The 21,596-nt window shown below is 35.0% G+C and overlaps 1 protein-coding gene across 1 annotated transcript in view; it reads right to left on the bottom strand.

The window, feature by feature from the left end:
* Positions 1-21,596, bottom strand: part of FAP (fibroblast activation protein alpha) — a 66,781-nt gene that overhangs the window by 24,724 nt on the left and 20,461 nt on the right. Inside the window, exons 7-16 of the mRNA XM_063110389.1 lie at positions 20,213-20,285; positions 19,423-19,543; positions 18,411-18,565; positions 16,310-16,413; positions 14,284-14,419; positions 10,862-10,906; positions 6,224-6,328; positions 6,055-6,125; positions 3,738-3,791; positions 1,947-2,071 (exon numbers count right to left, since the gene is read on the bottom strand). Of these exons, the coding sequence (XP_062966459.1) occupies positions 1,947-2,071; positions 3,738-3,791; positions 6,055-6,125; positions 6,224-6,328; positions 10,862-10,906; positions 14,284-14,419; positions 16,310-16,413; positions 18,411-18,565; positions 19,423-19,543; positions 20,213-20,285 (989 nt within the window). The remainder of the gene's footprint in view (positions 1-1,946; positions 2,072-3,737; positions 3,792-6,054; positions 6,126-6,223; positions 6,329-10,861; positions 10,907-14,283; positions 14,420-16,309; positions 16,414-18,410; positions 18,566-19,422; positions 19,544-20,212; positions 20,286-21,596) is intronic.

Consider the following 21,596-nt stretch of genomic DNA (forward strand, 5'->3'; position numbering starts at 1 on the left):
TTACTGGAGCTTCAAAAACACCAGACGATGTGATGCTTCCCACACAGTGTATTTTTTGCTAAATGGGAAATTACCATACTGCCGAGGAAGAGTGAGTGGTGGAAAAGTCAGGCGATTCAAGTTCTAGAAAGGACTCTTTCACCAACTTCTGATGAGAGCTTTGTCTTTGATTCCTTATCTCTTCAGTGGGCACTTCTGCTCAAGTAGACATTATGGAGACAAAGTGCTATAAAATGTGGTATACTGCTCTCCAAAAATGTTAAAGCATTATACAAATGCAGAATGCATATAAATATACATGCATGTATATAAGTGTAGAGTCACTGATGCCTTTATCAGAAAATACATCAGCATAAAATGAATTTTTTTTCGGCAGGCCTTGCAAAAGACAGTAATGCTTTGATATTCCCTAACACTTATGTTTACTCTGAAAACACTGACTGTCTATTATGTATTAGATATTCTTCTTTGTTTTATGAATACAAATATTACAGGAAAGCAGCCCTTGCCTTCCAGGACAGAAAGCTAGATAAACAGATGACTCAGTGTGGTAAGTTGAATGATACTAAATGCCTGGTATGTAAGCTTTTGCTATATGTTGCATGAATACATAGCTTGGGTTGAAAAATGTTGCATATAACTTGAGAGAGACAGTTAATGTATACCTTTAAATGCCATAACCACAATCAACACATGGAGCCATGATCAACAATCTCTCGACATTTCAAAGTTGCCACTGGCCACTTTTATAGAAATGTTATTTCAAACTGACATCTTGTGCCATTTTGAAGGGAGCATTTGGGTTAAAATGCTTATTCATGTCCATATAGGCAAATGAGCTGTGGCTCAGGTTCTGAGGTTGGATGGCTTGACTGAGGGAAGTGGTATGTCAAGGTGGCTTTCATTCTGGTTCCTTTAACAGTAAGCTTGGGGCCTCTGCAACTGAGCAAGGATCTCAATCAGTCAAAGATTCCATTTATTCTCTAAGCCACCCCCAACCTCATGGGGAGTTGATACCAGAAACAGGACGGTGGCATGCATTTTATAAAATATTCCACCAAGTTCTCCACCCCCACCACCAAATTGGGGATTAGCTGGGAGAAGGAGATAGAGAGTGGAGAAGAGAGATTTTTCAAATTAGTTTTCCAAGACCCCACGATGACTGCTAAGACCCTAATATATTTCACTGATCTATACTGATCTCCTAACCTAACCTGTTTTATTGCTTGCCACATGTTCAAGATATAGATAAAATGTGCATAAAATAAAATTATCTCAATAGAAATTATTCATTAAATGTATACATAGCCAAACATTCAGGAAATGTATATTTTATTACCTATGATTTTTTTATATTTGAATAGATTACTTATGTTTCCACATTTAGAAAGGACATACTGAGTGACAAAAATTCATTTTCTATCCCCATTGAAACTACAGTTAGAAAAATGATTGGCCTCCAAGAGAAGAACCTCATGTTTCTAGGACATTGTCCTTTTCCCTGGATGTAGGAATATAACATTTCTCCAGGCAAATGGGGCCAAAGTCCAGCAACCATTTTATCATAGAACACGTCTTTTTATGACATCACCCAAATCCTGCCATAGGTAGCTGTTAGATTGTGTCTGCACGCAACATCATGGTGCTGTGGAACGTGATGGTCAAGAGCATGGATTTCGAGGCACCAGACCCTGGCTTTAGTCCTGGCAATGTTTATCGGCAGTTTAAACCTTTGGCAAGTTACTCTCAGTTTCCTCAACTGCAAAAAAGTGTGGATGATAATGCCTTCTATCTTCCTTTCATTTTTTTTCATAAGCATTAGATAAGGTCCTTACACATAACAAGTGCTCAATAACCTGTAGCTAAGAGTTAGTTGATCAGATGGTGGTGACGGTAGTGACGATGGCAGGGGAGATGGTAGGGCTTATGTGAGGTCCGTTACCTACCATAGCAGACGAGTGCATAGTACTTGGCGTAGTCGCTGAAACTTGCTGTGTAATATTGGCACCTTTCTTTCCTTAGATGGCAAGTAACACACTTCTTGCTTGGAGGATAGCTTCCAATGCTAATTCTAGAGGGAAATGAAAATAAAACTAAGCTGAAATTTTGAGATTGTATTTATCAAAATGTACTACTCCATGTAAAGTGACTAATTTACATATTGACATCAAACCCACTCTATTTTTCTGTTGCCAATATCATTTAAAGTAAAGGGGAATCACAGTATTTTGATATAACTTGATTTTTGATCCATCTTTGCCTGAATAGGCAAAACCTTGAGGGAGAAGCCCTCTGTGATTTTCCTGGAGTGGGAAATATCTAACACCTCAAACAGGAGTGAGGTCATCACTCATAACCATTAATCTCTGACACTTTACAAAGTGGTTGGGAATGCATAGTTCTTCATCTTCTCAGCTCTCTTTTTCTACCACCATGGCAAAACGTGCCAGGAAATTCTGGCATTATCAACAAGAATGGGGTCTCTGTTCTTAATCACATCTCTGGAGGGAGATATGAGTACTAAGCAAATTGGAAATAAGAAGTCACGGTTCTAAGTGCCTCCTGTGCTGTTCATTCCTTTTGGTAGGACATTTACGCTCATGGAAGCTCAGCCTGGGAATACTCCCTGCACACATTCTACACAAGCCAATCTGTACGTACCACATTGGTCCCACACTCACCCCTGCACAGCCCTCTGTGTTACCTGAGTGGGGTTATTTGCTTTAATATATAGGCTACTGGACCTTATCCAAATCCTCCAAATCAGAATCCCATTTGGGTGAGACTAGATGGTGTTAAGCCATCATGGGGTCAAGGTCGGAACCCATTGTGGCTGTCAGGGTTACCCTTGCCACCTCAGAATTCCTTCTGCTGCTGGCCCATGACCTTGCCTTGGGCATGGCGGAGGGTGGCCAGAGACACCACTGGCTCCACAGAGGGCTTCTTCCTAACAGACAAGGTAAGATCATGATCCAGGAGGAACAGAAGAATATGACGGAGGGAAATTTCTTATTGCCTCTGTTATGGTTAGTGTTCATATCCAAATTTTGGTGTGATCTTAGAAATGTTAGGGAGGCAATTAACACTGAAAGATCAGAGGTCAGTATGCTAAGGTAACAAATCCTGGTTCCCACAACATTATTTGACTAGTAGAGCTGAAGATATTAAACGAAATTTCATACATAAATCAGATAAAAAGGTGCTTGGCACGTGGTAATTATTGTTTTTATTTCCACATCCAGAAGGGGATATTGAGAGCACCATTCCAATCACCAAGGGGACAACTGGACTGAACTTAAATTCTAATATAGGAACAGAGATGACTTATGCCAAAGTGAGCCACAGTAAAAGAAATCACATATTATGGGAATCGAAACAATGTCTGATACACAGTAAGTACTTAACAAATGTGTGTTGAATAAATAAATGTCCTCAGCTACCTCTAAATTTAGTTAAAGTATTTACTACAATATAAATAATATTTAGTATTTATATCAGCATTAGAATTTCTTGATTTCTTTTTTTGAAAACAATCATTATGAGTTGGCCAACATTTTGTGAGTGTATTTTTTATACCAATGCACACAACATTCCCTAAATGTTTTATCTTAATTTATAAATGATTTTTATTACATTTTGTACTTTTAAAAAATATTCTACATATCCTGAGGACTATGACATATTTTTATTCAAATTCAATACATATATAAATACTAGAATGGATTGATGTAAATTACCTGTAGATATTTCTTCTTCCAGGGTAACCTTCAAATTCATTGCTAGAATAAAACCTGAAAATACATTAAAAAATTATTAACTAGGTATTAATGATTAAATAACAATAGAATTGTTAGGACAAGTGCTAATATAGTACACAATATGGCAAACATTCATCTAATGAAACTATTAATTGGCATTTGTGTACACAAATCACTGCTTTTCTTAACTGAATTTGGGATACTTCAGACTTCCAGATCATCAGAGGAAGATTAAACTATGGTGAGTACTCTTTTTTATTACAAGTACATTATATTTTAATTCATTAATTATGAGCCTTGCAAATAAACTAGGATATTTGACTAATGTTATACCTTTTCTTTTTTATGATTAATGATAGTTTACCAGTTTTTTTGTAGTACTGTATTATTTAATTTGATCTATGATTCTGAACACATTTTGAATTTCTTTTTCAGAAGCCCTGACCATAGATAAGTTTGCTAAATCAGGGAAACTCCTCCACTCTGGGACACCACACAAAGGGCATGTTAATTTACCCAGATGCAAAACAAGTCACAAGAGAACATAACTGTTACTTAAGTATCCAGGTGCCAGTTCTAACCTGTCTTAATATAGCCATGAGTGGGAAATCCAGTTTAGTGACATGATTATCACTTCTCTGTGAATTCATCTGAATATCATAAAGTAACTGTCTTTTTTTTCCCCCAGGAAGAGCATAATAGCATGTGAAAAGTTTGGAATAACCAAGATTTGGTGTCATTCTCAGGATAGGTTCAGCAGTCTAGTTACTTCTACAAGCACATCCTTATTATCATAAAAATCTTTTTAAGGAAAAGACAAAAAGAATACAACTCATTCGCAGCATTAAATTTATCTTCTAAATTAGCGTCTTTCTACATGCCTTTACTGACTTCGCACGACTCCAATCTAACTTTCACTGGCCTCTCGCACATTATCTCAAACCGCCTGTGAATACACTGCTCAGTATCTTTTCCAAACAGCCCCCTGCAGCTGTCTTGTTAGGTCATAGGTTCCCCAATTGTCTTCATCTCTAACTCGTACAGCAGAGTCCCTTTTCCCTTTCCTTTTCCCCTTACAGCCGGTAATTCATCAGCCCTGTTCAGCCTCCATCTGTCTTTACCATCTACCCCTTTCTCTCATTCGTTTAACAAATACGTATTGAACTTCTCCATGTTAGGCACGAACACAGAGAAGGATGCAAAAAAAGGAGGAGGCATAGTTTTGTCCTCAGAGCCTGTGCTTCATTGCCACTATTCTAGTTCAGGACTCTATCACCTCAGGCCTAGATTACGACTGTACCTGGGTCTTTCCACCTTCGGTTTTTCTTACTTCCTAAACACGTTATGCCCTAAATTAATCTCCCACCTCTTTTAATCTTGTCACTCTCCTTACGCTAGCAATTTTAATAGCTGTTCCATATAATGTCCACACTCCTTTGCCCACCATTCAAAGAGTTCTGTAGACTGGCAATAGGTTTCTGACAGATTGTCATCCAGTGAGTCTGGACTAATGATTCGATTCTCCCCTTTTGCTCCTGGAACTCCACCTAATGGCAGGCAGACTATGAGCACTGAGGACTCCTGGATTTAGACTGTATTAGAAATGAGAGAAAGGATGTGCACATTCTTGATTAGAGAAGCTTTTTCATAAATGATTATTTTAACATGGTTTATTTAGATAGTATGCAAGAGTGACTGAAAAGGAAAGAACTGGAAGAAAGAGGTCCCATGTTGAGGTTAACAATAAGAACCTTAGATTTAATGTGCTATAGGTTTGAATCCTCTAGTCAACTTAATTAAATTTTCTGAGTGTCAGTTTTCTCATCTGTAAACTTGGGATAATCACTTCTCCTTTATAATATCTTGTACACAGTAATTGCTCAATAAATGATAGCTGTTATAGATAATAATCTTAAACTTATATAAGAGACTCACTACAAAAGATTTTCCATATCTATGGACTGCCCTCTGTGGAATTTTGAAGCTTGCATATTGCTTCAAGTGCTGAAGAATAAAATTTGCCTTTAGAACCAGTTATTAAAATTTTTATATGTTTTGTATAATTATCTACCAGATAACAGAAGAGAATGACCACCTGCTAAAAATTCTTTCCAAAAGGAAATGATGTTGACCAGTTTTTAAAGAATGTGTAATCGTAATGAAATTACAGCTGTCGGAACTACATTACAGAGTAACAAAAATGCTCTTAACTGAAAGAGATGGTACTGTATCCATTGTACGTCCATCGGTGCCAATTAAAAACTGAATGGCGCATCCTGCTTTGTGCAATACTTACAGTGAATCCTGTGTTACTCTGAATATATTTATGGCCTCCCACTTGCCACTTGTAATTTGAATAGCATTTTCCTATAAAAAGACAAACATTATGTTGTGTGAAGCTGAGCGTTATTTGAGCAACCTCAAGTGAATGATCTTTGAGGAGATAAATCTTGGAAGAAACGTACCACAGTGTCTTTGATATAGTGAATATGTTTGTAGCCATCCTTGTCGCTAAATATTTTGTAGTATGAAATGGCATCATAGCTGAAAACTGGTGTTGAAACAAAGAACTGAAAGAAATTGAACAGAGGTTATGTTCAAAAGACAAACCGAACCAAAACCATAGATTATTTTTTAAGCAGTATATGGCCATATTTACAGGAATCAGAATGCCTTGCCTCCCCTGTCTTCTGTCACTCACATCCGAAATTCCATTCTTTCAGCTACACACCCTTTCTAGTGATCTAACCTGCACTTGCACATTCCAGCTACTGCTTGGTTGCTACTGCATACCCGTTGATTTAAAATGTTTAATTCGATTGGATTTCTATGTTCTAAGGTTATACAGTTTGAAACAGTTACAAGAATCATAACTGAATGTTGATATTTAACCAACCCAAACTTTAAATTAAGGTATTTTACCAAAATGTAACTCTCATTAACACTTACAGCCCTTTTAATTCTTGATTTGTCTGATGCCAATCACCTAATGCCGATGACTTAATGAAAATATTTTAAAGATTAAAACGTCGTGGCTAGCTAGCCACAATTTTTAATGGTGGGAAGGAAACTCTGGACTTGAAAGAAAAATGTTACCCATGATGAGGGAAATTTACTTCTTGAGCTCAGGAAGCAGACTGACCTCATTTCCCTAGTTTGACCTCTTTTAGGGTCAGCGTGAGTTTTGCCCAATCACAGGCAGTCAACTCCTCATACCATGACCAAATAAGGCAAAGTCCTCAGCATATCATGTCCAAATAAGGCAGACTTCTAGCTGTAGTTAATCAGGTGATTTCTCTACTTTGCTTCTGTGTTTGGCCTATAAAAGTTCATTGCTCAAGTTGCTGGGCAGAGCTCTTTGAACCTCTTCTGGTTCTAAGTGTAGCTGATTTGTGACTTGTTGTTTGCCCAAATAAATTCTGCTAAATTTAATTTGTCTATAGTTTTTCTTTTCACAAATTTTTAACAAAATGGAAAATGGGATAATGAGAAATTGCTGTCTTCTTACATGATTCCTTCATTAGTTTTTATTAATAATAAAGACCAACCTTGGTAGGCTTTTGCATATTGAGACTAATGCCTCTAAATTAAATTAAGAACCAAGAGGCCCAGGGATAGGAAACTGATTTGCAACTTTGTGGATAGAATTTCATTAGTATAGATCATTGACAAAATCATTCTTTCATTTCAGAATGAAGTTTTACCCACTTAGCCAAGTGATGATATACTTACTTACTAGTAACCTCTTTAGAATGTCTCCTTCTTATTCCTTAGTGTGAAAGCCAAAAATTGATTCTACATTGTCTTAATCATTAAAATGAAACCTGGGTCACAAAAAATCTTAAGGTACAATAGTTAAAAAAAAAAGAAAAAAAATTCTCTGCACTCTTGCAGTCTGTTAGTTAAATTTGAAAAGATTTTGTTCTAGACCAAAACTTAAAATTTCATTTCCATCTAAAATAAAAAAAAATAACAGGGCAGGATGTTATGTTTTAAGGTAATAGAATCAGGTAAACAGGAAGAATATTTCTGCTAAGCAAAGATTTATCTTCTCCCTTTTCACTGCACACATTGAAGACAGCTGCTTTAGACGGACAGGTAACTTGGGTGAAGTAAAGAGAGTGTGAAATATTTCCGCATATACTTTGCCAGAGCTAGGCCCATAATGCATTCTGAGTTAAGTGCTTCATGCAGCAAGTCACACCTGGGCCCTAGATAAGCACACACACCTGGGTTGTTAAATGACCTAAGGCTGATGCCTAAACTGAGTCCATATTTAGTCAAAAGCACAGGCTTTCAAACATCAAGTAGAAAATTCACTTTATTGAATCAAGAGACTTTTGCCAAAAGTTTAAAGAAGGTGTAGTGTACCACTTAATTATTTTTATATAATTTAAGCATGGCTTTGCAGTCTAAGCATTACGCTTTCAGTGCTCATTCTCCAAAGGTAAGGGATTAAATACTAAGTTCTTTGATTAAGTCCTTTTTTCTGTCCCCTACAGGGCAAAAAGCAATTTATATGAAGTGAATTTGTTGTTATTTTTCTGATCAAATGCCAAAGAAGAAGTTAGGTTACCCAAATGAAGACACTAGATGTGCCAGTGCTGGAAGAAAGAAAGTGACAAGTAAATTCTCAGAAAACCTATCTGCTAGTTCTGCACCTGCAACTAACAGTACAGTTACATTTAGCAAGTCATTTAATCTCACTTTTTTAATTAATAGGCAATCTCTGAAAGCCTTTTTCAGTTTAAATCTCTTTGATAAATTCTGAAAAAACCACTTCTCTAAAACTGCTTTTTAAATTTATACTAATATGACTAGCCTATACACTTTATCTAAAAACCCTACAAATATTACTTGAACAAACGTCTGAAATACATATACATTTCTAGGGTTTTTTTCTGGTTAATTTCATTCAATCACTAGTTTGATTATATATCAAAGGAAGCTATACAGTATATTATGACATATAAGTTATGACTATATAAATTTGTAGGCTGATTTGTTCAAAAGGCATGTAAGAACTTATAAAATGTAGTAAGTGACCCCTTCAAAGTAGGCACCTTGGGAGGGTGTGAACTTACTCTTAAAAGCTCTCATTGCAAAGAGTTTTTAACAATTCCTCTTCTGGAATTTAGAAGATTTACTGTCTATTGGATAAATTTTAAGAGATTGAAGTTAGTACATAAGAAAAATAGATTGTTCCCAACAGAATTCTAAAACTACAGATATGAAAATAATCTGGCACAAAAATCACTTGTCCCAGATAAGTAACTCATTTATTCACTACATTTAGTTTGGCATGACTTTTGACTTAATGTAGGGACATTATCTTCTCTCAAAGGACACATATGTGCCTCCACGGAGGGTATTTAAAATTTTTTCTACATCTTTACAAGGCAATTCATTCATTTGTTCATTCATCCACCCAGCTCACATTTGTAGGAATGCAAGACTGGTGCAATACAGATTTTTAAAATTAAGATATTATTGTCCTTAAGATGCTTATAAACAAGAGCTTTCAAAAGTTTCTTTTGAAAATGTTTGAGTGTTTTGAACACTGTATCATTTTCAGAATAAATGTGTATGAATGCCCAAGGTAATGTCTTTGAGAGTGTTGTTGGTATCATTTTTGATCTATTTTTAAAATCACATCATTCATATTATTTTATAGTAAGTCTAGTTGCATTATCATTATGGAGAATACAACTATAGGGTGTTTTTAAGCATTCTTCCCTCTGCTCACTTTTTTACTAGAAATGTTTGCAATGGGAATGAATTAGTTGATTAACTTTCCTCTTTCCTCAAAATTTTAAATACTGATGTAAGGGTTGCCTTTCCAGAAGGTGAGCTTCTGATTGATCAAGAATCCAGAAAATTTAGAGAATACTTTTTTCCCACTGGATACTGCTAGTATTTCTTATGATATGTAGTACAGTGGCAAAAAGTGAATTCAAATAGGACTTCCACATTTAAAAAAAAAATTACATACGTATCCTTGTATTCTTGTTGCCTCAGAATGTAATTTGCATTTATTGCATGTAAATTAATAAAGTAATAACTCTTCCCTAGTTAATGAATAAAACTGGAGTATCTTTAATTGAGGACAGAATGTAAATATAATAGCATGTAAGCCAAAAGCTCTAAATCCAGAAAAATATACAGTAAGGATTTTTTTAATATCTGAACATTCTTACTTTACAGTTTACCTTCTCTGCAGCCATTTTAACTTTGAATTTTTTATGACTTATCTCAGAATTGACTTCTGAATTCTTTATTGTCCTTGTACAGTGGGTTAATGTGTTAAACTAGGTCCTGAGAGTTTCCTTTTTCTTTGTACAGTTACATGTCCAAATCTCAGAGAAGGAGTCCCTCCCCCGCAAATGCTAGTTGAATTCAGTATGTTCGTGATAAATGGCAGAATCCACACAATATCCACTTATTCTCTGACCTATTTTGTATTTTCATATAGGATATATGATACCATTGATATTTCCCTAAAACAGATTTTTGCACTAAATTACTCATAAATCACTGAATAAACCTATCCAAAACTTCCAGATAAATGTGACCACAAACCAAAATAAAGTACATATTTTCCTTTTTGACATCAAATCATTACTTAAAAACTGGAATGAATATACATACATGAAATTCAGTTCAGTTTATATAAAATTTAATAAGATGTAAATTGTCTTTAAATTATAAGGATACCCAATGTATTTACTTTTCCTGAATTTAAATGGCTATAATTACTCCGATGGCTTTAGCAGATCATGCATTGGGTACTTTTTGAAAAATTATCTTTATTGTATTTGTTTAAGAAGTAATATTAGTTACAGGTATCAGGGAGTCAGTTGAAAAACTTAAGGTTGGGGCTTTAAGAATATGATTTGTTCTTAACAGAATTCTAAAAATATACACATCAGAATTTTGACTGGCACAACATCACTGAAGAAATCACTATCTTTGTGTTTTTTACCTTGATATTTTTTTCTATGAAAACAAGTAGTGCCAGTTTGGGTACATTGCAAATAGTCCTTTGATAGAAGAGAATCTGTCAAGTTTCATTAAAATATAAGGAAAAGATAGCAAAATCATACTCCACCAGCCCATCCAGTTCTGCTTTCTTCTACATGCTCCTGGGTCTAAAAGACAGAAGATCACATCAAACATAGTATTAGGAGAACATTTTTTCTTAAATATAATCTGGACATTTGGAGCCAGTTAACCTGCCTGGTCACAGTGTACTACTGCTGGTCAATTAACTTCAAACTTGAGTTTCAGAGAACTACATTAAAAATCTTATGCAACAGCACTGTTGCACCTACATGGGCAATCTATGGGTAATCAAAATGCTGGATTTTATTGAAGAGCTTTAATAATTCTGGTTAAATTTTCCATGAGGCAGTGACTTGGAATGATCACAACATCTATGGAGGCCCAACACAACCCGAGAACTTGATATGGTGTAGTTAAAAAGAAATTTCACAGTGGAATTTAAATACTTTCTTTTCTCAGTCTTATGAAGTAGCAAGAAATTTCAAAAATTTGCACCAAATCTTATTTTGGCTTATATTTTAGCATAATCCAATTGATCATTTAGTGAACCTCACCTGTAGACACATCATTTGAAGGATTTCAAATTCACAGTTTGGAAAATATAATTGTGAACATGATACAGAGAATGGATTAGAAGTGGTTAAAGCTGGAAGGAAGGAAAGAAACTAATTGGAAAGCTATTGAAATGTGTGGGAAAAGAATGATAAAGGCCCAAATCAAGGTCATACTAGTGAGAATGGAGCAGAGAAGATGTAGTCACAGATATTTAAAAGTTCAAATCCTCAGGAATAAGTTTGAGAGTATTGGCAAGTGGTAACAGAATCCTTTGATGCAGATAAAAATCACCCAAAGAGAGTACGTAGACTGTTGTGACAGAGACAGCAGACCACTTCCTCTTTTCATGAGGGCTATAGCTAGACTACATTTCCCAGCCTCCCTTCCAGTTGGGTGTGGTCACGTGGTAAATTCTAGCCAATGGTGTTTGAGCAGAAATGACTCATGCCACTTCTAGGGCTAGTCCCTAAAACCCTCTCATACAGGATCCTCCATTCTTTTCTCCATCATCTAGATGGATGTTGATGCTCAGTTTTGAATAATTTTGGAATATCGTTGGAAGCCACTGGATGAAGGTAGCAGAAATGCTATCACCTGGTTTCCTGAATGACTGTGTGGAGCAGAGTTCTCCATCCCCCACTCCTCATCATACCCCACTTACCTGGACTCACTATTGGATGGTTATATGAATGTGCAATAAATTTCAACTGTATTAACCCACCGAATTATTGGAGGTTTTTGTTGTTATTGTGGTTAGCCTACTTTGCAAATACATTAACTTGGAGAACAATAAGATTTCTAGAGAAGTTAGAGAAGAGCTGGAAAGGAAAAGAACAGTCAGTGAAACAGAAGAAGAAACACGAGAGCGTATACTGTCATAAAAGGCAGGGGAATAATAAATTTTAAGAACTCTGTTTGGATTTTCTCCTGTAGGAATAGTTTAGTGCCTCAGAGAGAACAAGTAAGACAAGACTTGAAAAATAGTGGAACATTTTTGATTCATTATTTTTAGCCAAAAAGATAAAATTAATTTTGATAAACCCCTTTTCAGAAGAGGAAGAATATTATAAAAGATGTTTCTTCTCCAAATCACAAATTTCTTAATAAATTTCACTAACATAATTATATTATTACAAGTAACTCCTTCCAGTTTTCTTTGCCTCTTTCTTTTGGGTATGACTCCCAACATGAATAAAATATTGCTAACTCACTTAACCTTAAATATTATTTGTTTTCCAAACACACACATACACACACACATCAGTCAAGAGTACAGTTGCTGTGAAATTCAAAATTTATTATTCTTAAATCTGAAAATGTCTCCCAAGTACTTATCAGATTATTTTGAAACAAAGGTTGTTTAGAAATCATAGGGTTATTCAAATATAGTATTCTAAATTTAATCACTGTTTTCTGGCTATAAAACTATAGTTTATATTCCAGGGACTTTCACACCTCATTGAATGAGCATCTTAAATGTTCTGTCACTTTGGATTAAAGTTGTCTCAGATTTTGATGAATTAGAATTTTAGATTTCAGAGCAATTACAGTTTTTAAATGCCTAGCTTTAGGAGCTAAAAATTGTGTATAAATGACAAATCTCATCATTTTCAAACTAATGAAATTAAACCAATAGTTCATAAAACCTAGACTCAGTGAAAATGTTAACAGTATATTCACTCAAAGCTGACTAATTAGACCAATGGTTTATAATTAACTAGCATAATCAAGCTTAGTTTATCTGTTTTTTTTTTTTTGCCTATATACTGCATTAAAGCCAACATCTTTCTGCTTTGTATATCAAAATATAAATAAGATAAAAATAAGCTTCTAGCATATTCCATCAAAATTAGTCAAGCCTCTTACAGACACAGTAGTGACATAAAAAAATATTTTTAGCCTGAGTAATGTTGACTATTATAGTTCTGTTTTATTTCCAAACACATTCATATGACTTCTTCCTTGCAAAACATTATGTCCTAATTTCTAGTTGGAATTTAGTGATTTACTTTGATTGTTCTCTGCTTTTCTTCTTTATAGAATAGGTTTATTCTATATTTGGTTTAATGAAACATTTCTTCATAATTAGAAGTCTCATCCAATGAACCCATCAAATTTCCTATTTAAAGAAAACATTTCGTATTTCTTAGTCTCTAATATGAGTACTTAAGAAGAGGCTTATTTTAAAGCTTTTAGATTGGTGAAGTAGTTTTCTGGCTCATTAATTGAACAGATTATGTTTGTATTTGAGCAATGTAAACAATTAAAACTCAACAATAGATCTGTGACTAATTTTCAAGTTTCTCCCCACCTCCAAATTAGTATAGTATGGGACACTCTCCTAAGACAACTGGAAAACAGTATAATTTGATCTAATATTTCATGTTATGTTGTCAGTCATCCACTTTTGATTTTAAAATGGGAATATTTGGCTTTCTTTTGATAATATTTCCTTCAAAATTTTTATTTTTCAATTTTTACATTGACTAAAACATAACTCATTTGCATTTTTTCTCTGGTTCTATGTATAAAACACATCTATTCTCCTACTAGATCCATCTTATGTTTTCATCTTCATTTTTTTTGACTGCTAATCTTATGATCTTAAAAGGATATATTATCATCCTAATAGAGAACCAAATACCTGATTTTCCCAATGTTACATTGTCTTATTAAGTTTTTCTACTGTGTTCAATTTCAAGGTTAAAATCATTCAAGAGAACAAGAAGTATTCTATCTACTTAATAATGATGATGGACCTGTGAATACACAGTGCTTTTTTGCATAGCAATCAGGAGTTGAATGCAGTGATTCTGGCTTTATAATATAAAATGTTAACTATAAATGAGTCCCCACTATTGTGCTTTCATCTTCAGAAGTACACATCTGTCGTTTTAATATACCCTACCTTTGGACAATCCCATGTCAGCCAGTCTTCCCTGAAATCACATATAGACAAGACTGAAACATTCTGGACTCTTTTTAGCCACTGCAAACATATTCGTTCATCAGTAACCCACGTGAGCCAACTGAAATAATAATCACTGCAAATAAATCAAAACAAATAGTCACAATCGTAAACTAATAAATGTCACATTCAGATAATTTCTTAATTTTTGTGTTCTAAAGGATGTATTTTGTTTTTATGGAATACTTATTCAGTAGATAAAGATGATAAAACTTTCCTTTCTCTGGAGAAAGTTTAAATATACCTGCTGACTTTTAAAGACTATCTATGAGAGTTCATTCATCTAATGAAATTATTTCATACTTGAGTTTTCTCCTCATTTTTGGATTTTTACATCTGAGGAAAGAATTTAAGACATGAAGCCAATGTTACTGGTCAATCCAAAGGGGAAGAAGCATGAAACTGGCTATTTTGCACAGGTAAACTCAATTTTCACTTTTTAATTAGTTGAGAGAAAGAATTCACCAGTAGGGTGAAAAGACCATCTTTGTCTCCATGTGGGTTTGTGTTGGAAGCTGAGTTTTAGCTGTGACCATGTTCAGGTGTTGAAATTTGGATTAGTGAAATAATCACAGATGATATACATGAAATAACTCAAATAGTGTTTGGCACATCTAGATGTCAGTAATTGGCAGCAATGATTACTTGGCTCTGAGGATGATTTTGTAGAGAACATAAACATAAAATGAACCACAGAATTTGGACATTGGTGTGAAAGAAATCAAAGAGCTGAAAGGGGTCTCAGGCTCAAATCCTGGCTTTACGTCCTACTAGTTATAAAACCTTAGGCCAGTTACATAACCATTCTGTGCCTCTGTTTCTATATAAAATGGGATAATAATATTACCAATTTTAAAGTTTGCTGTAAAGATTAGCTGAGAGTGCTTAAAGTGCTTTAGAACTATGACTGCTGCGTAATGAGTGCTCAAAATTTGTTAGCTATTACTATCACATTGTTAGTGATGTTCAAGCAAGCCTCTTGACTTCTTTTACAGTGCTCTTTCCACCATTCCATTTGCTCTCTAAAGAGAATGACACTTTAAAAAAAAATAACGTATTCATTCAAATTTTCATCAACTACATTCGGGTGGGGAATAGCAGATAATTCAAAAAATTAATGTCATTTTTGACTATCCAAGATGAGTCCATCAAGGTGAGTGAACTCACCTTGGCAAGGCCAGCAGAGGCCTCTGATGGGGTTCTTTTCATTATTAGGAATCAATCATTTGGCCCTGGCTGATTGTTCCTCATGAGGCAGGAGGAGAAGATACAAGCCTTGGCCTGGCAGGTGTTGGGAAGTGTTAAGGAGGCAGGGCTTCTCCCTTCTCCACTTCAACCAGAAAGACCACAGAGGACTGACCGGCAGGCTGCGAGGTTGGTGCAGTCAAGACTAATCAGACAAGATCTACATAGGGCATCAAGCTGGGGTCATGAGAATGCTTCAAATCCCTGTCTGCCTACAGTTAATCTCCAAACATAATTCTGCAAAAGCAGATAATCGAGAATAGACTGCTACTTAGTGAAAAAAATACCAATATTTGGAGAGGGTTGGCTTCTCTTCTCTTGGTTATCATGCACATGTGATACACACAGATCCACAAACTCTGGCTTGAGAGGATGTAGGCCAGACTTGAAAGAAGCCAGGCTGAGGACATAAACAAATGTTACTGTCTTTTACTTATTCAGAGTTTACGTCTGTACGTCTGAGAACCTTTCCACTTAGATTAATCACTGTGGTCACCTTTACATGTGTAAAAGGGCTACTTTTTAAAAACGAGTTTATGAAACTTGTTTGTAATATTTAATTTAGCATGCATTTACTTAGCTGTGCATGCTAATTTTATTTATTTTTGCTTATAGGATGTACATCATAAACTCACTAGAAAAGATGGGTAAACCCTGATTAAGAAATGTCAAAGTGTTAAAAATTCAATTAAAAAGATGGGAAGGATTTGAGCTTAATTACCTTGAGGCTATCATCACTGGAACTGGCACTTCTATGGGACCTACATGCCCAGGGTAAGTGGTATCGATAATAAATATCCGAACAACAGGATTTTTAGCCCCAGCCTGTCAAGAAAATGGAGATATATAAGCTGATAAAATTCCAATTATCACCAACATTTTAAAGACACCTTAGGAATTTCGGCATTTTTTATAAGCTAATAATGTTAATTATATTACTGTTGAAGACATCCTATTTATAATGTGACCAGGAACTTCAATTTTACTTGCAAGGCAATTAGAAATGTTATGTCAACTAAAGTGAAAACACATATTTTAAATGCTTAATGAGAGAGTTTATTTATAGAAAAAAATACTTTTGATATAAAAATACAGTTCTGTGATCCATATTCTCTTTTCTGATTTCCAAGACACATTACTGTCATTATTATTATTAGGATAATTATAATAATAGTCATAACTCTGTGCTAAGAGGAGTTTAGGAGGAGAGTGGAAAGAAGAAATAGACAAAAGATATTTTTTACTTTTGCTGTATAATCTAGGACAGTCACCAAATGCTCAGTATCCTAGCTGCTTGCATCACTACTCCTACCAGCCCCAAAATATTAGGGAAATTTTACCTCCAAATAAAGTGTCCACGGGATTTACATTTTCTGTTTTGTGCTTTCTGTTATACTTTTTGCTTTGACTTTCCATGACAGTATAGGTCATGCCTAGACAGCTTTTTAGAGTCCCTCTGTTATCTTACTGCAGATAAAGAGAATCTTATAATTGTAGTAAAATTTATAATCACAAAGCTTAGGTACACAGTCTTCGTGATTCAGTGCTATTTAAATTCACGTAAAGAACTGTTAGGTCTCTCCTAGGATCTCTCTGTTTCACTTGTAGGGTTAGCTGGGATTTCCTTGGTTCTTTGGAATTGTCCCACCTCTTCATCCAATGCCAGATATTTCAGAAACTTTAGTCTTCAAAGAAATGTGACAAATTGGGTTCCAACTTCCCAGTCAGGGTCAGTTATATCTCAATTTTGAGTTTCCTCGTCTCTTCCTGCTCCTATAGATCCTCCCAATGATCCAAGTTCTTTTACATCTCTGGTGCCAAGTATCAGGCCTTTCACTTCCAAACATCTCCAGCTTTCAGACTTTCTACACAGCCCCTGAGGGGTCTCCTAACTAAAACACTCCTCTTCTATCCATTGCCTCTTCTCAAATGACTTGTAACATAAATATTCTATTTCTCTCTCTATGGCCACATTGGCTTGCTTCAGAATCCACTCATGTGTATGCCACATCCATCCATGTCTGTCACATACAGGGATCCACTGGATTCACCCATGATGGCATTCTCCTTGGTGAGAAAAAACACTAGGGACCAAAGGACAAAGAACTGCAATCTAAAATCACATCTGATTCCTTGTGCAAGCATTTATGCTTTGATTGCCCTCTTTCAGATCTCTTCTCTAAAATGAATTCAGGATATGATGCTTCTTCACTGTGACCTGGTCATTCGCCAACTGCACAGTCAGGTCTCCTCTCTCTAGACATGGGACTGAATGAGAAGTATGTATGACAGCAACTCTAGAATGTTAAATACACAAGAAACTCTGGGTTCACACCCTGATTCCCTCAAGGGAGAAACAGAGGCTCACAAACCACCTACCTTGTATGTCCAGAAAAGACAATACTCATTCCTACTTCTACCTAACGGCAACATCTAATCCAGCATTTGTATTTCCCATTCTACTTTGCATTTGCATGAGAATTCAAGAGGGAATTGCAAAACAGAACTTTACCCTGAATTTAGAGCATGAAATATGAAAAAAAAAAATTAAAATTAAGTTAAGCTTGTTTTTCCTCCATGATCTAGACCATATGTTTTTCAAAGATTCTGCAATGGGTTTTGCAAAGACTACTTCATCCAGCACAACCAGATGTCCAAAGCAACAGATGTCCACATAACTAATAGAGCACAGTACAATGTTTGCCTTACAATGCACAAGGATAAGAATCTCTCCAAACTTGTTGATCCCACCTCTATTCATGGTAGTGGTTGCTCATTTTGACACTAGAGAAATAAGTGTCTGCTAAAAGTATTCAACATACCTTTGGGTATGGGATATTTATTGTCCTAGGATACTGTTCCTCGCCATAATAGGAATAGGCAATCACTGGTATATCTGTATCATTAAATTCTGCATATGCCAAAAATTTTCCATTGGGAGACCACCAGAGAGCATATTTTGTAGCAAGCATTTCCTCTGAAAAATAAGTGCTAGCATATTAATTATAATTACATCTTAGTCTTAGAATCCTTGCAAATACTTCTAAATAGCTATTTATTGACTGAAATAATTTATTTAATGTGGATGTAACATATGCTATACTTTGGTTATTAAAAAAAAGTCTGAGTTAAGAGAAATAGTTTAACCTTACACCCTATATCAAACATCGATTAGTCTTGTAAGGAATGGACATTAATCAGAAATGTAATTTTAAAAATAAATAATAAACATGTCAGCAATAATTATTATTTCCCTTCAGGGAAGGTTCTAGTTTTTATTATAGTCACCTAGAGTAGCCAAAACAGAAAGAACTGCAATTGTACAGCAGAGTGCCATAAACATTGAAATTGAAATTCTCTCCTGAGAATTTTTTTTAATGAAGATAGGGACTAGAAGACCTTTTAAAGTTCAGTTAATTCCTGGATCCTACATGACTTAAATGAGGACAAAATTCAAGAGAGTATAAAAAACTAAGAATATTTTCCTGTAAAATAACATAGACAGTTGCTTAGTTTTGGGGAAAAATATTTTTTAAGAAAAAACAAATATGAAAAAAATGTACTAACACAGCAACTGAGGAACATTTTTCCTAAAATATAAAACATTACTACCACTTCATAATAATGTTCATGAAAATAAATTCTACCAGTCTTCTGATAACAAGATTTTGATCTTTTAGAACATGCATGTCCTATTCATAATCTCATAAAAGCTTTCAGAAATGCTACTATTCATCGAAATAAGATCCCACTCATGTAAATTTCACTAAATATATGAAATTATTTTCAATGAAAAGCCTGAAACATCAGCAGTAGTAAAAGAATACAGCTTACCTTCATAAACCCAGTCTGGGATTCCATTAAATATTTTATTTTCTCTTCCATTAAATGTTATTTGAAAAGGTGGATCTCCTGGTCTTTGTTTCAAATAGATATTGCTTTGGTAAACATATGCCTAGAAGTCGTGGTAAGTTAGTAAACAAGGGGAAATTCCATAACAAATACAGCAAGGACTGTATAATTGTTTTAATTATCACCTTATATCTTGAAAAGAGTGGCAATCCAGATGCAAAAAAGACTTCCAACTAAAATATCGTTTTAATAGGTAAAAAAACCCCACATTAAAATCAGTTATGATTTTTAAAGTCTATATCAAACAAAGAATAAAGTCTACTATTATATTAGTTGTCCTATCATACAAATAAATTATTATAGATATTGACAGGAAGTCAGATAAATCTCTGAATATTAATAGCTAGCCAGATCTAATCTTTATTTAGAGTCCTTAAATAAGAGCTTGGACAAAATTTCATGTTGTCTGAAGCTAGTCTGGGAAACTTGTGAAAACCATATTTTTCCTGAGCTTTCTGGCACAACGCATTCTGGCTGAGTATAAGGATAAAGTTTTTGACTGCGATATTTAAAGAAGTCTATCCATGAGCTTGAGATTTTGCGGAATTCTCAGATGGGTTTCAATTTATCAAGACTCTTCTCGTTTTTAACCACTAAAATAGTCATGAATGTATTTTTTTTTCTTTTAGGCAGTGAAATGTAACAAAGGCCAAAATCAAATGGCTCCTCTTTTATTTAAATGATTAAACATTTCTATAATTTAAACACTTACTAATTTACTCCCAACAGGCGACCAGCATAAATACTGAATTGGACGAGGAAGCTCATTTCCTCTTACAAATTCTCTAGAAGGAGAGAAAGAAAAAAATAAAAACAACAAACCTTGCTGTTTGATGCAAAAAAAAAAAAAAAAAAAAAAAAAAAAAAATCTGTATAAACAGAAAAAATAAACAAACAATGAAAATTATCGCTCATTCTCTCTGCTTCTAAAAAGCTAAGGGAAAGATTGCAGGAATGTGGGACTGGAAACATGGGCGGTGGCTGCCGTTCTTCCACTAGTTACTTAAAAGTCACTTGACTTTTCTGAGTCTTGGTCTTCTGACCTTTATAGTGAGGTAAATGGATTAAACATTTATAGAATGTGAAAGTGGGAACATTCCTGGAGATTATCTAATAGATTCCCCTCACTTTATAGAAAATAAATGTGAGGTTTGGAGAGAGGATATGACTTTTTAAGCTTGTATTGCTACTTCCTGGCAGACCTCGAATGAAACTCAAGTCTTTTTAACCCTTGGGACTGTAAAATTTGCACACACCAGACTGAGATGGTCACTGAATTGCCTTCCAGCTCTGAAAATCTATAATTGTGCTGAAGTTTAATATGTGCTCTTCCACATTCTCATTCACAACCCCCATCTCTGCGAATGCATATGAATTTCAAATTTTTGAAAATAAGATGCCATTTGACAATCTCCCCAGGGATCTGACTTGAAATCGGAAAAGGAAAGGAACATCTGATCTCAAGCTAAACTGAAAAACAGATCGTACACTGGGCAGTCTGCCTTAAGTTTCCAGAGTCTTCCACCCATGGGGAAATTTCAAATATACTATTGGCCAAAAATCTCTCTTTGATGCCTAAAGTCCTCTGCAAGTACTCAGTTGAGTGATTTGCATTGTGGAGATTTTGTAGTACTTCAGAAAGAATGTATTCAGATTTTTATGTGTTAAAGAGCTATAGGATGCCGTGCCTAAGTTTCAACTTTTATCTTCTTGAAAACTGTATTATTAGTTTCATCAAGACTGCTTCTGTGGAAAAGCAAAGCAAGACATGCCTCCAAAGTATAATTTGAGTAGCCTCAAGAATGACTCTTGCCCGCCTCCTCCAAAAAAAAAAAAACCTCTCCAATCTGGACCTAATACGCATCTGACATTTCTATCTTTCCCATTTTTTTTTTTTAACACTTGGACACCTGTGAAGATCTGTAATATACATTACCTTGATTTAACTTATTAGGTCATGTGGCATGAAGCCTAGTGAGCAATGAGGAACACAGCGCAGTTTTGACTGGAGGCCATTGGTGCTGCAGTGGAAATCCTGGCCGCCAGAGGGCAGTATGTGAGCACTAGGCACCTGGGAGGTCCAGAACATATTGAAA

The sequence above is a fragment of the Cynocephalus volans genome, chromosome 1 (genome assembly GCF_027409185.1).
Source record: "Cynocephalus volans isolate mCynVol1 chromosome 1, mCynVol1.pri, whole genome shotgun sequence".
NCBI lineage: Eukaryota > Metazoa > Chordata > Mammalia > Dermoptera > Cynocephalidae > Cynocephalus > Cynocephalus volans.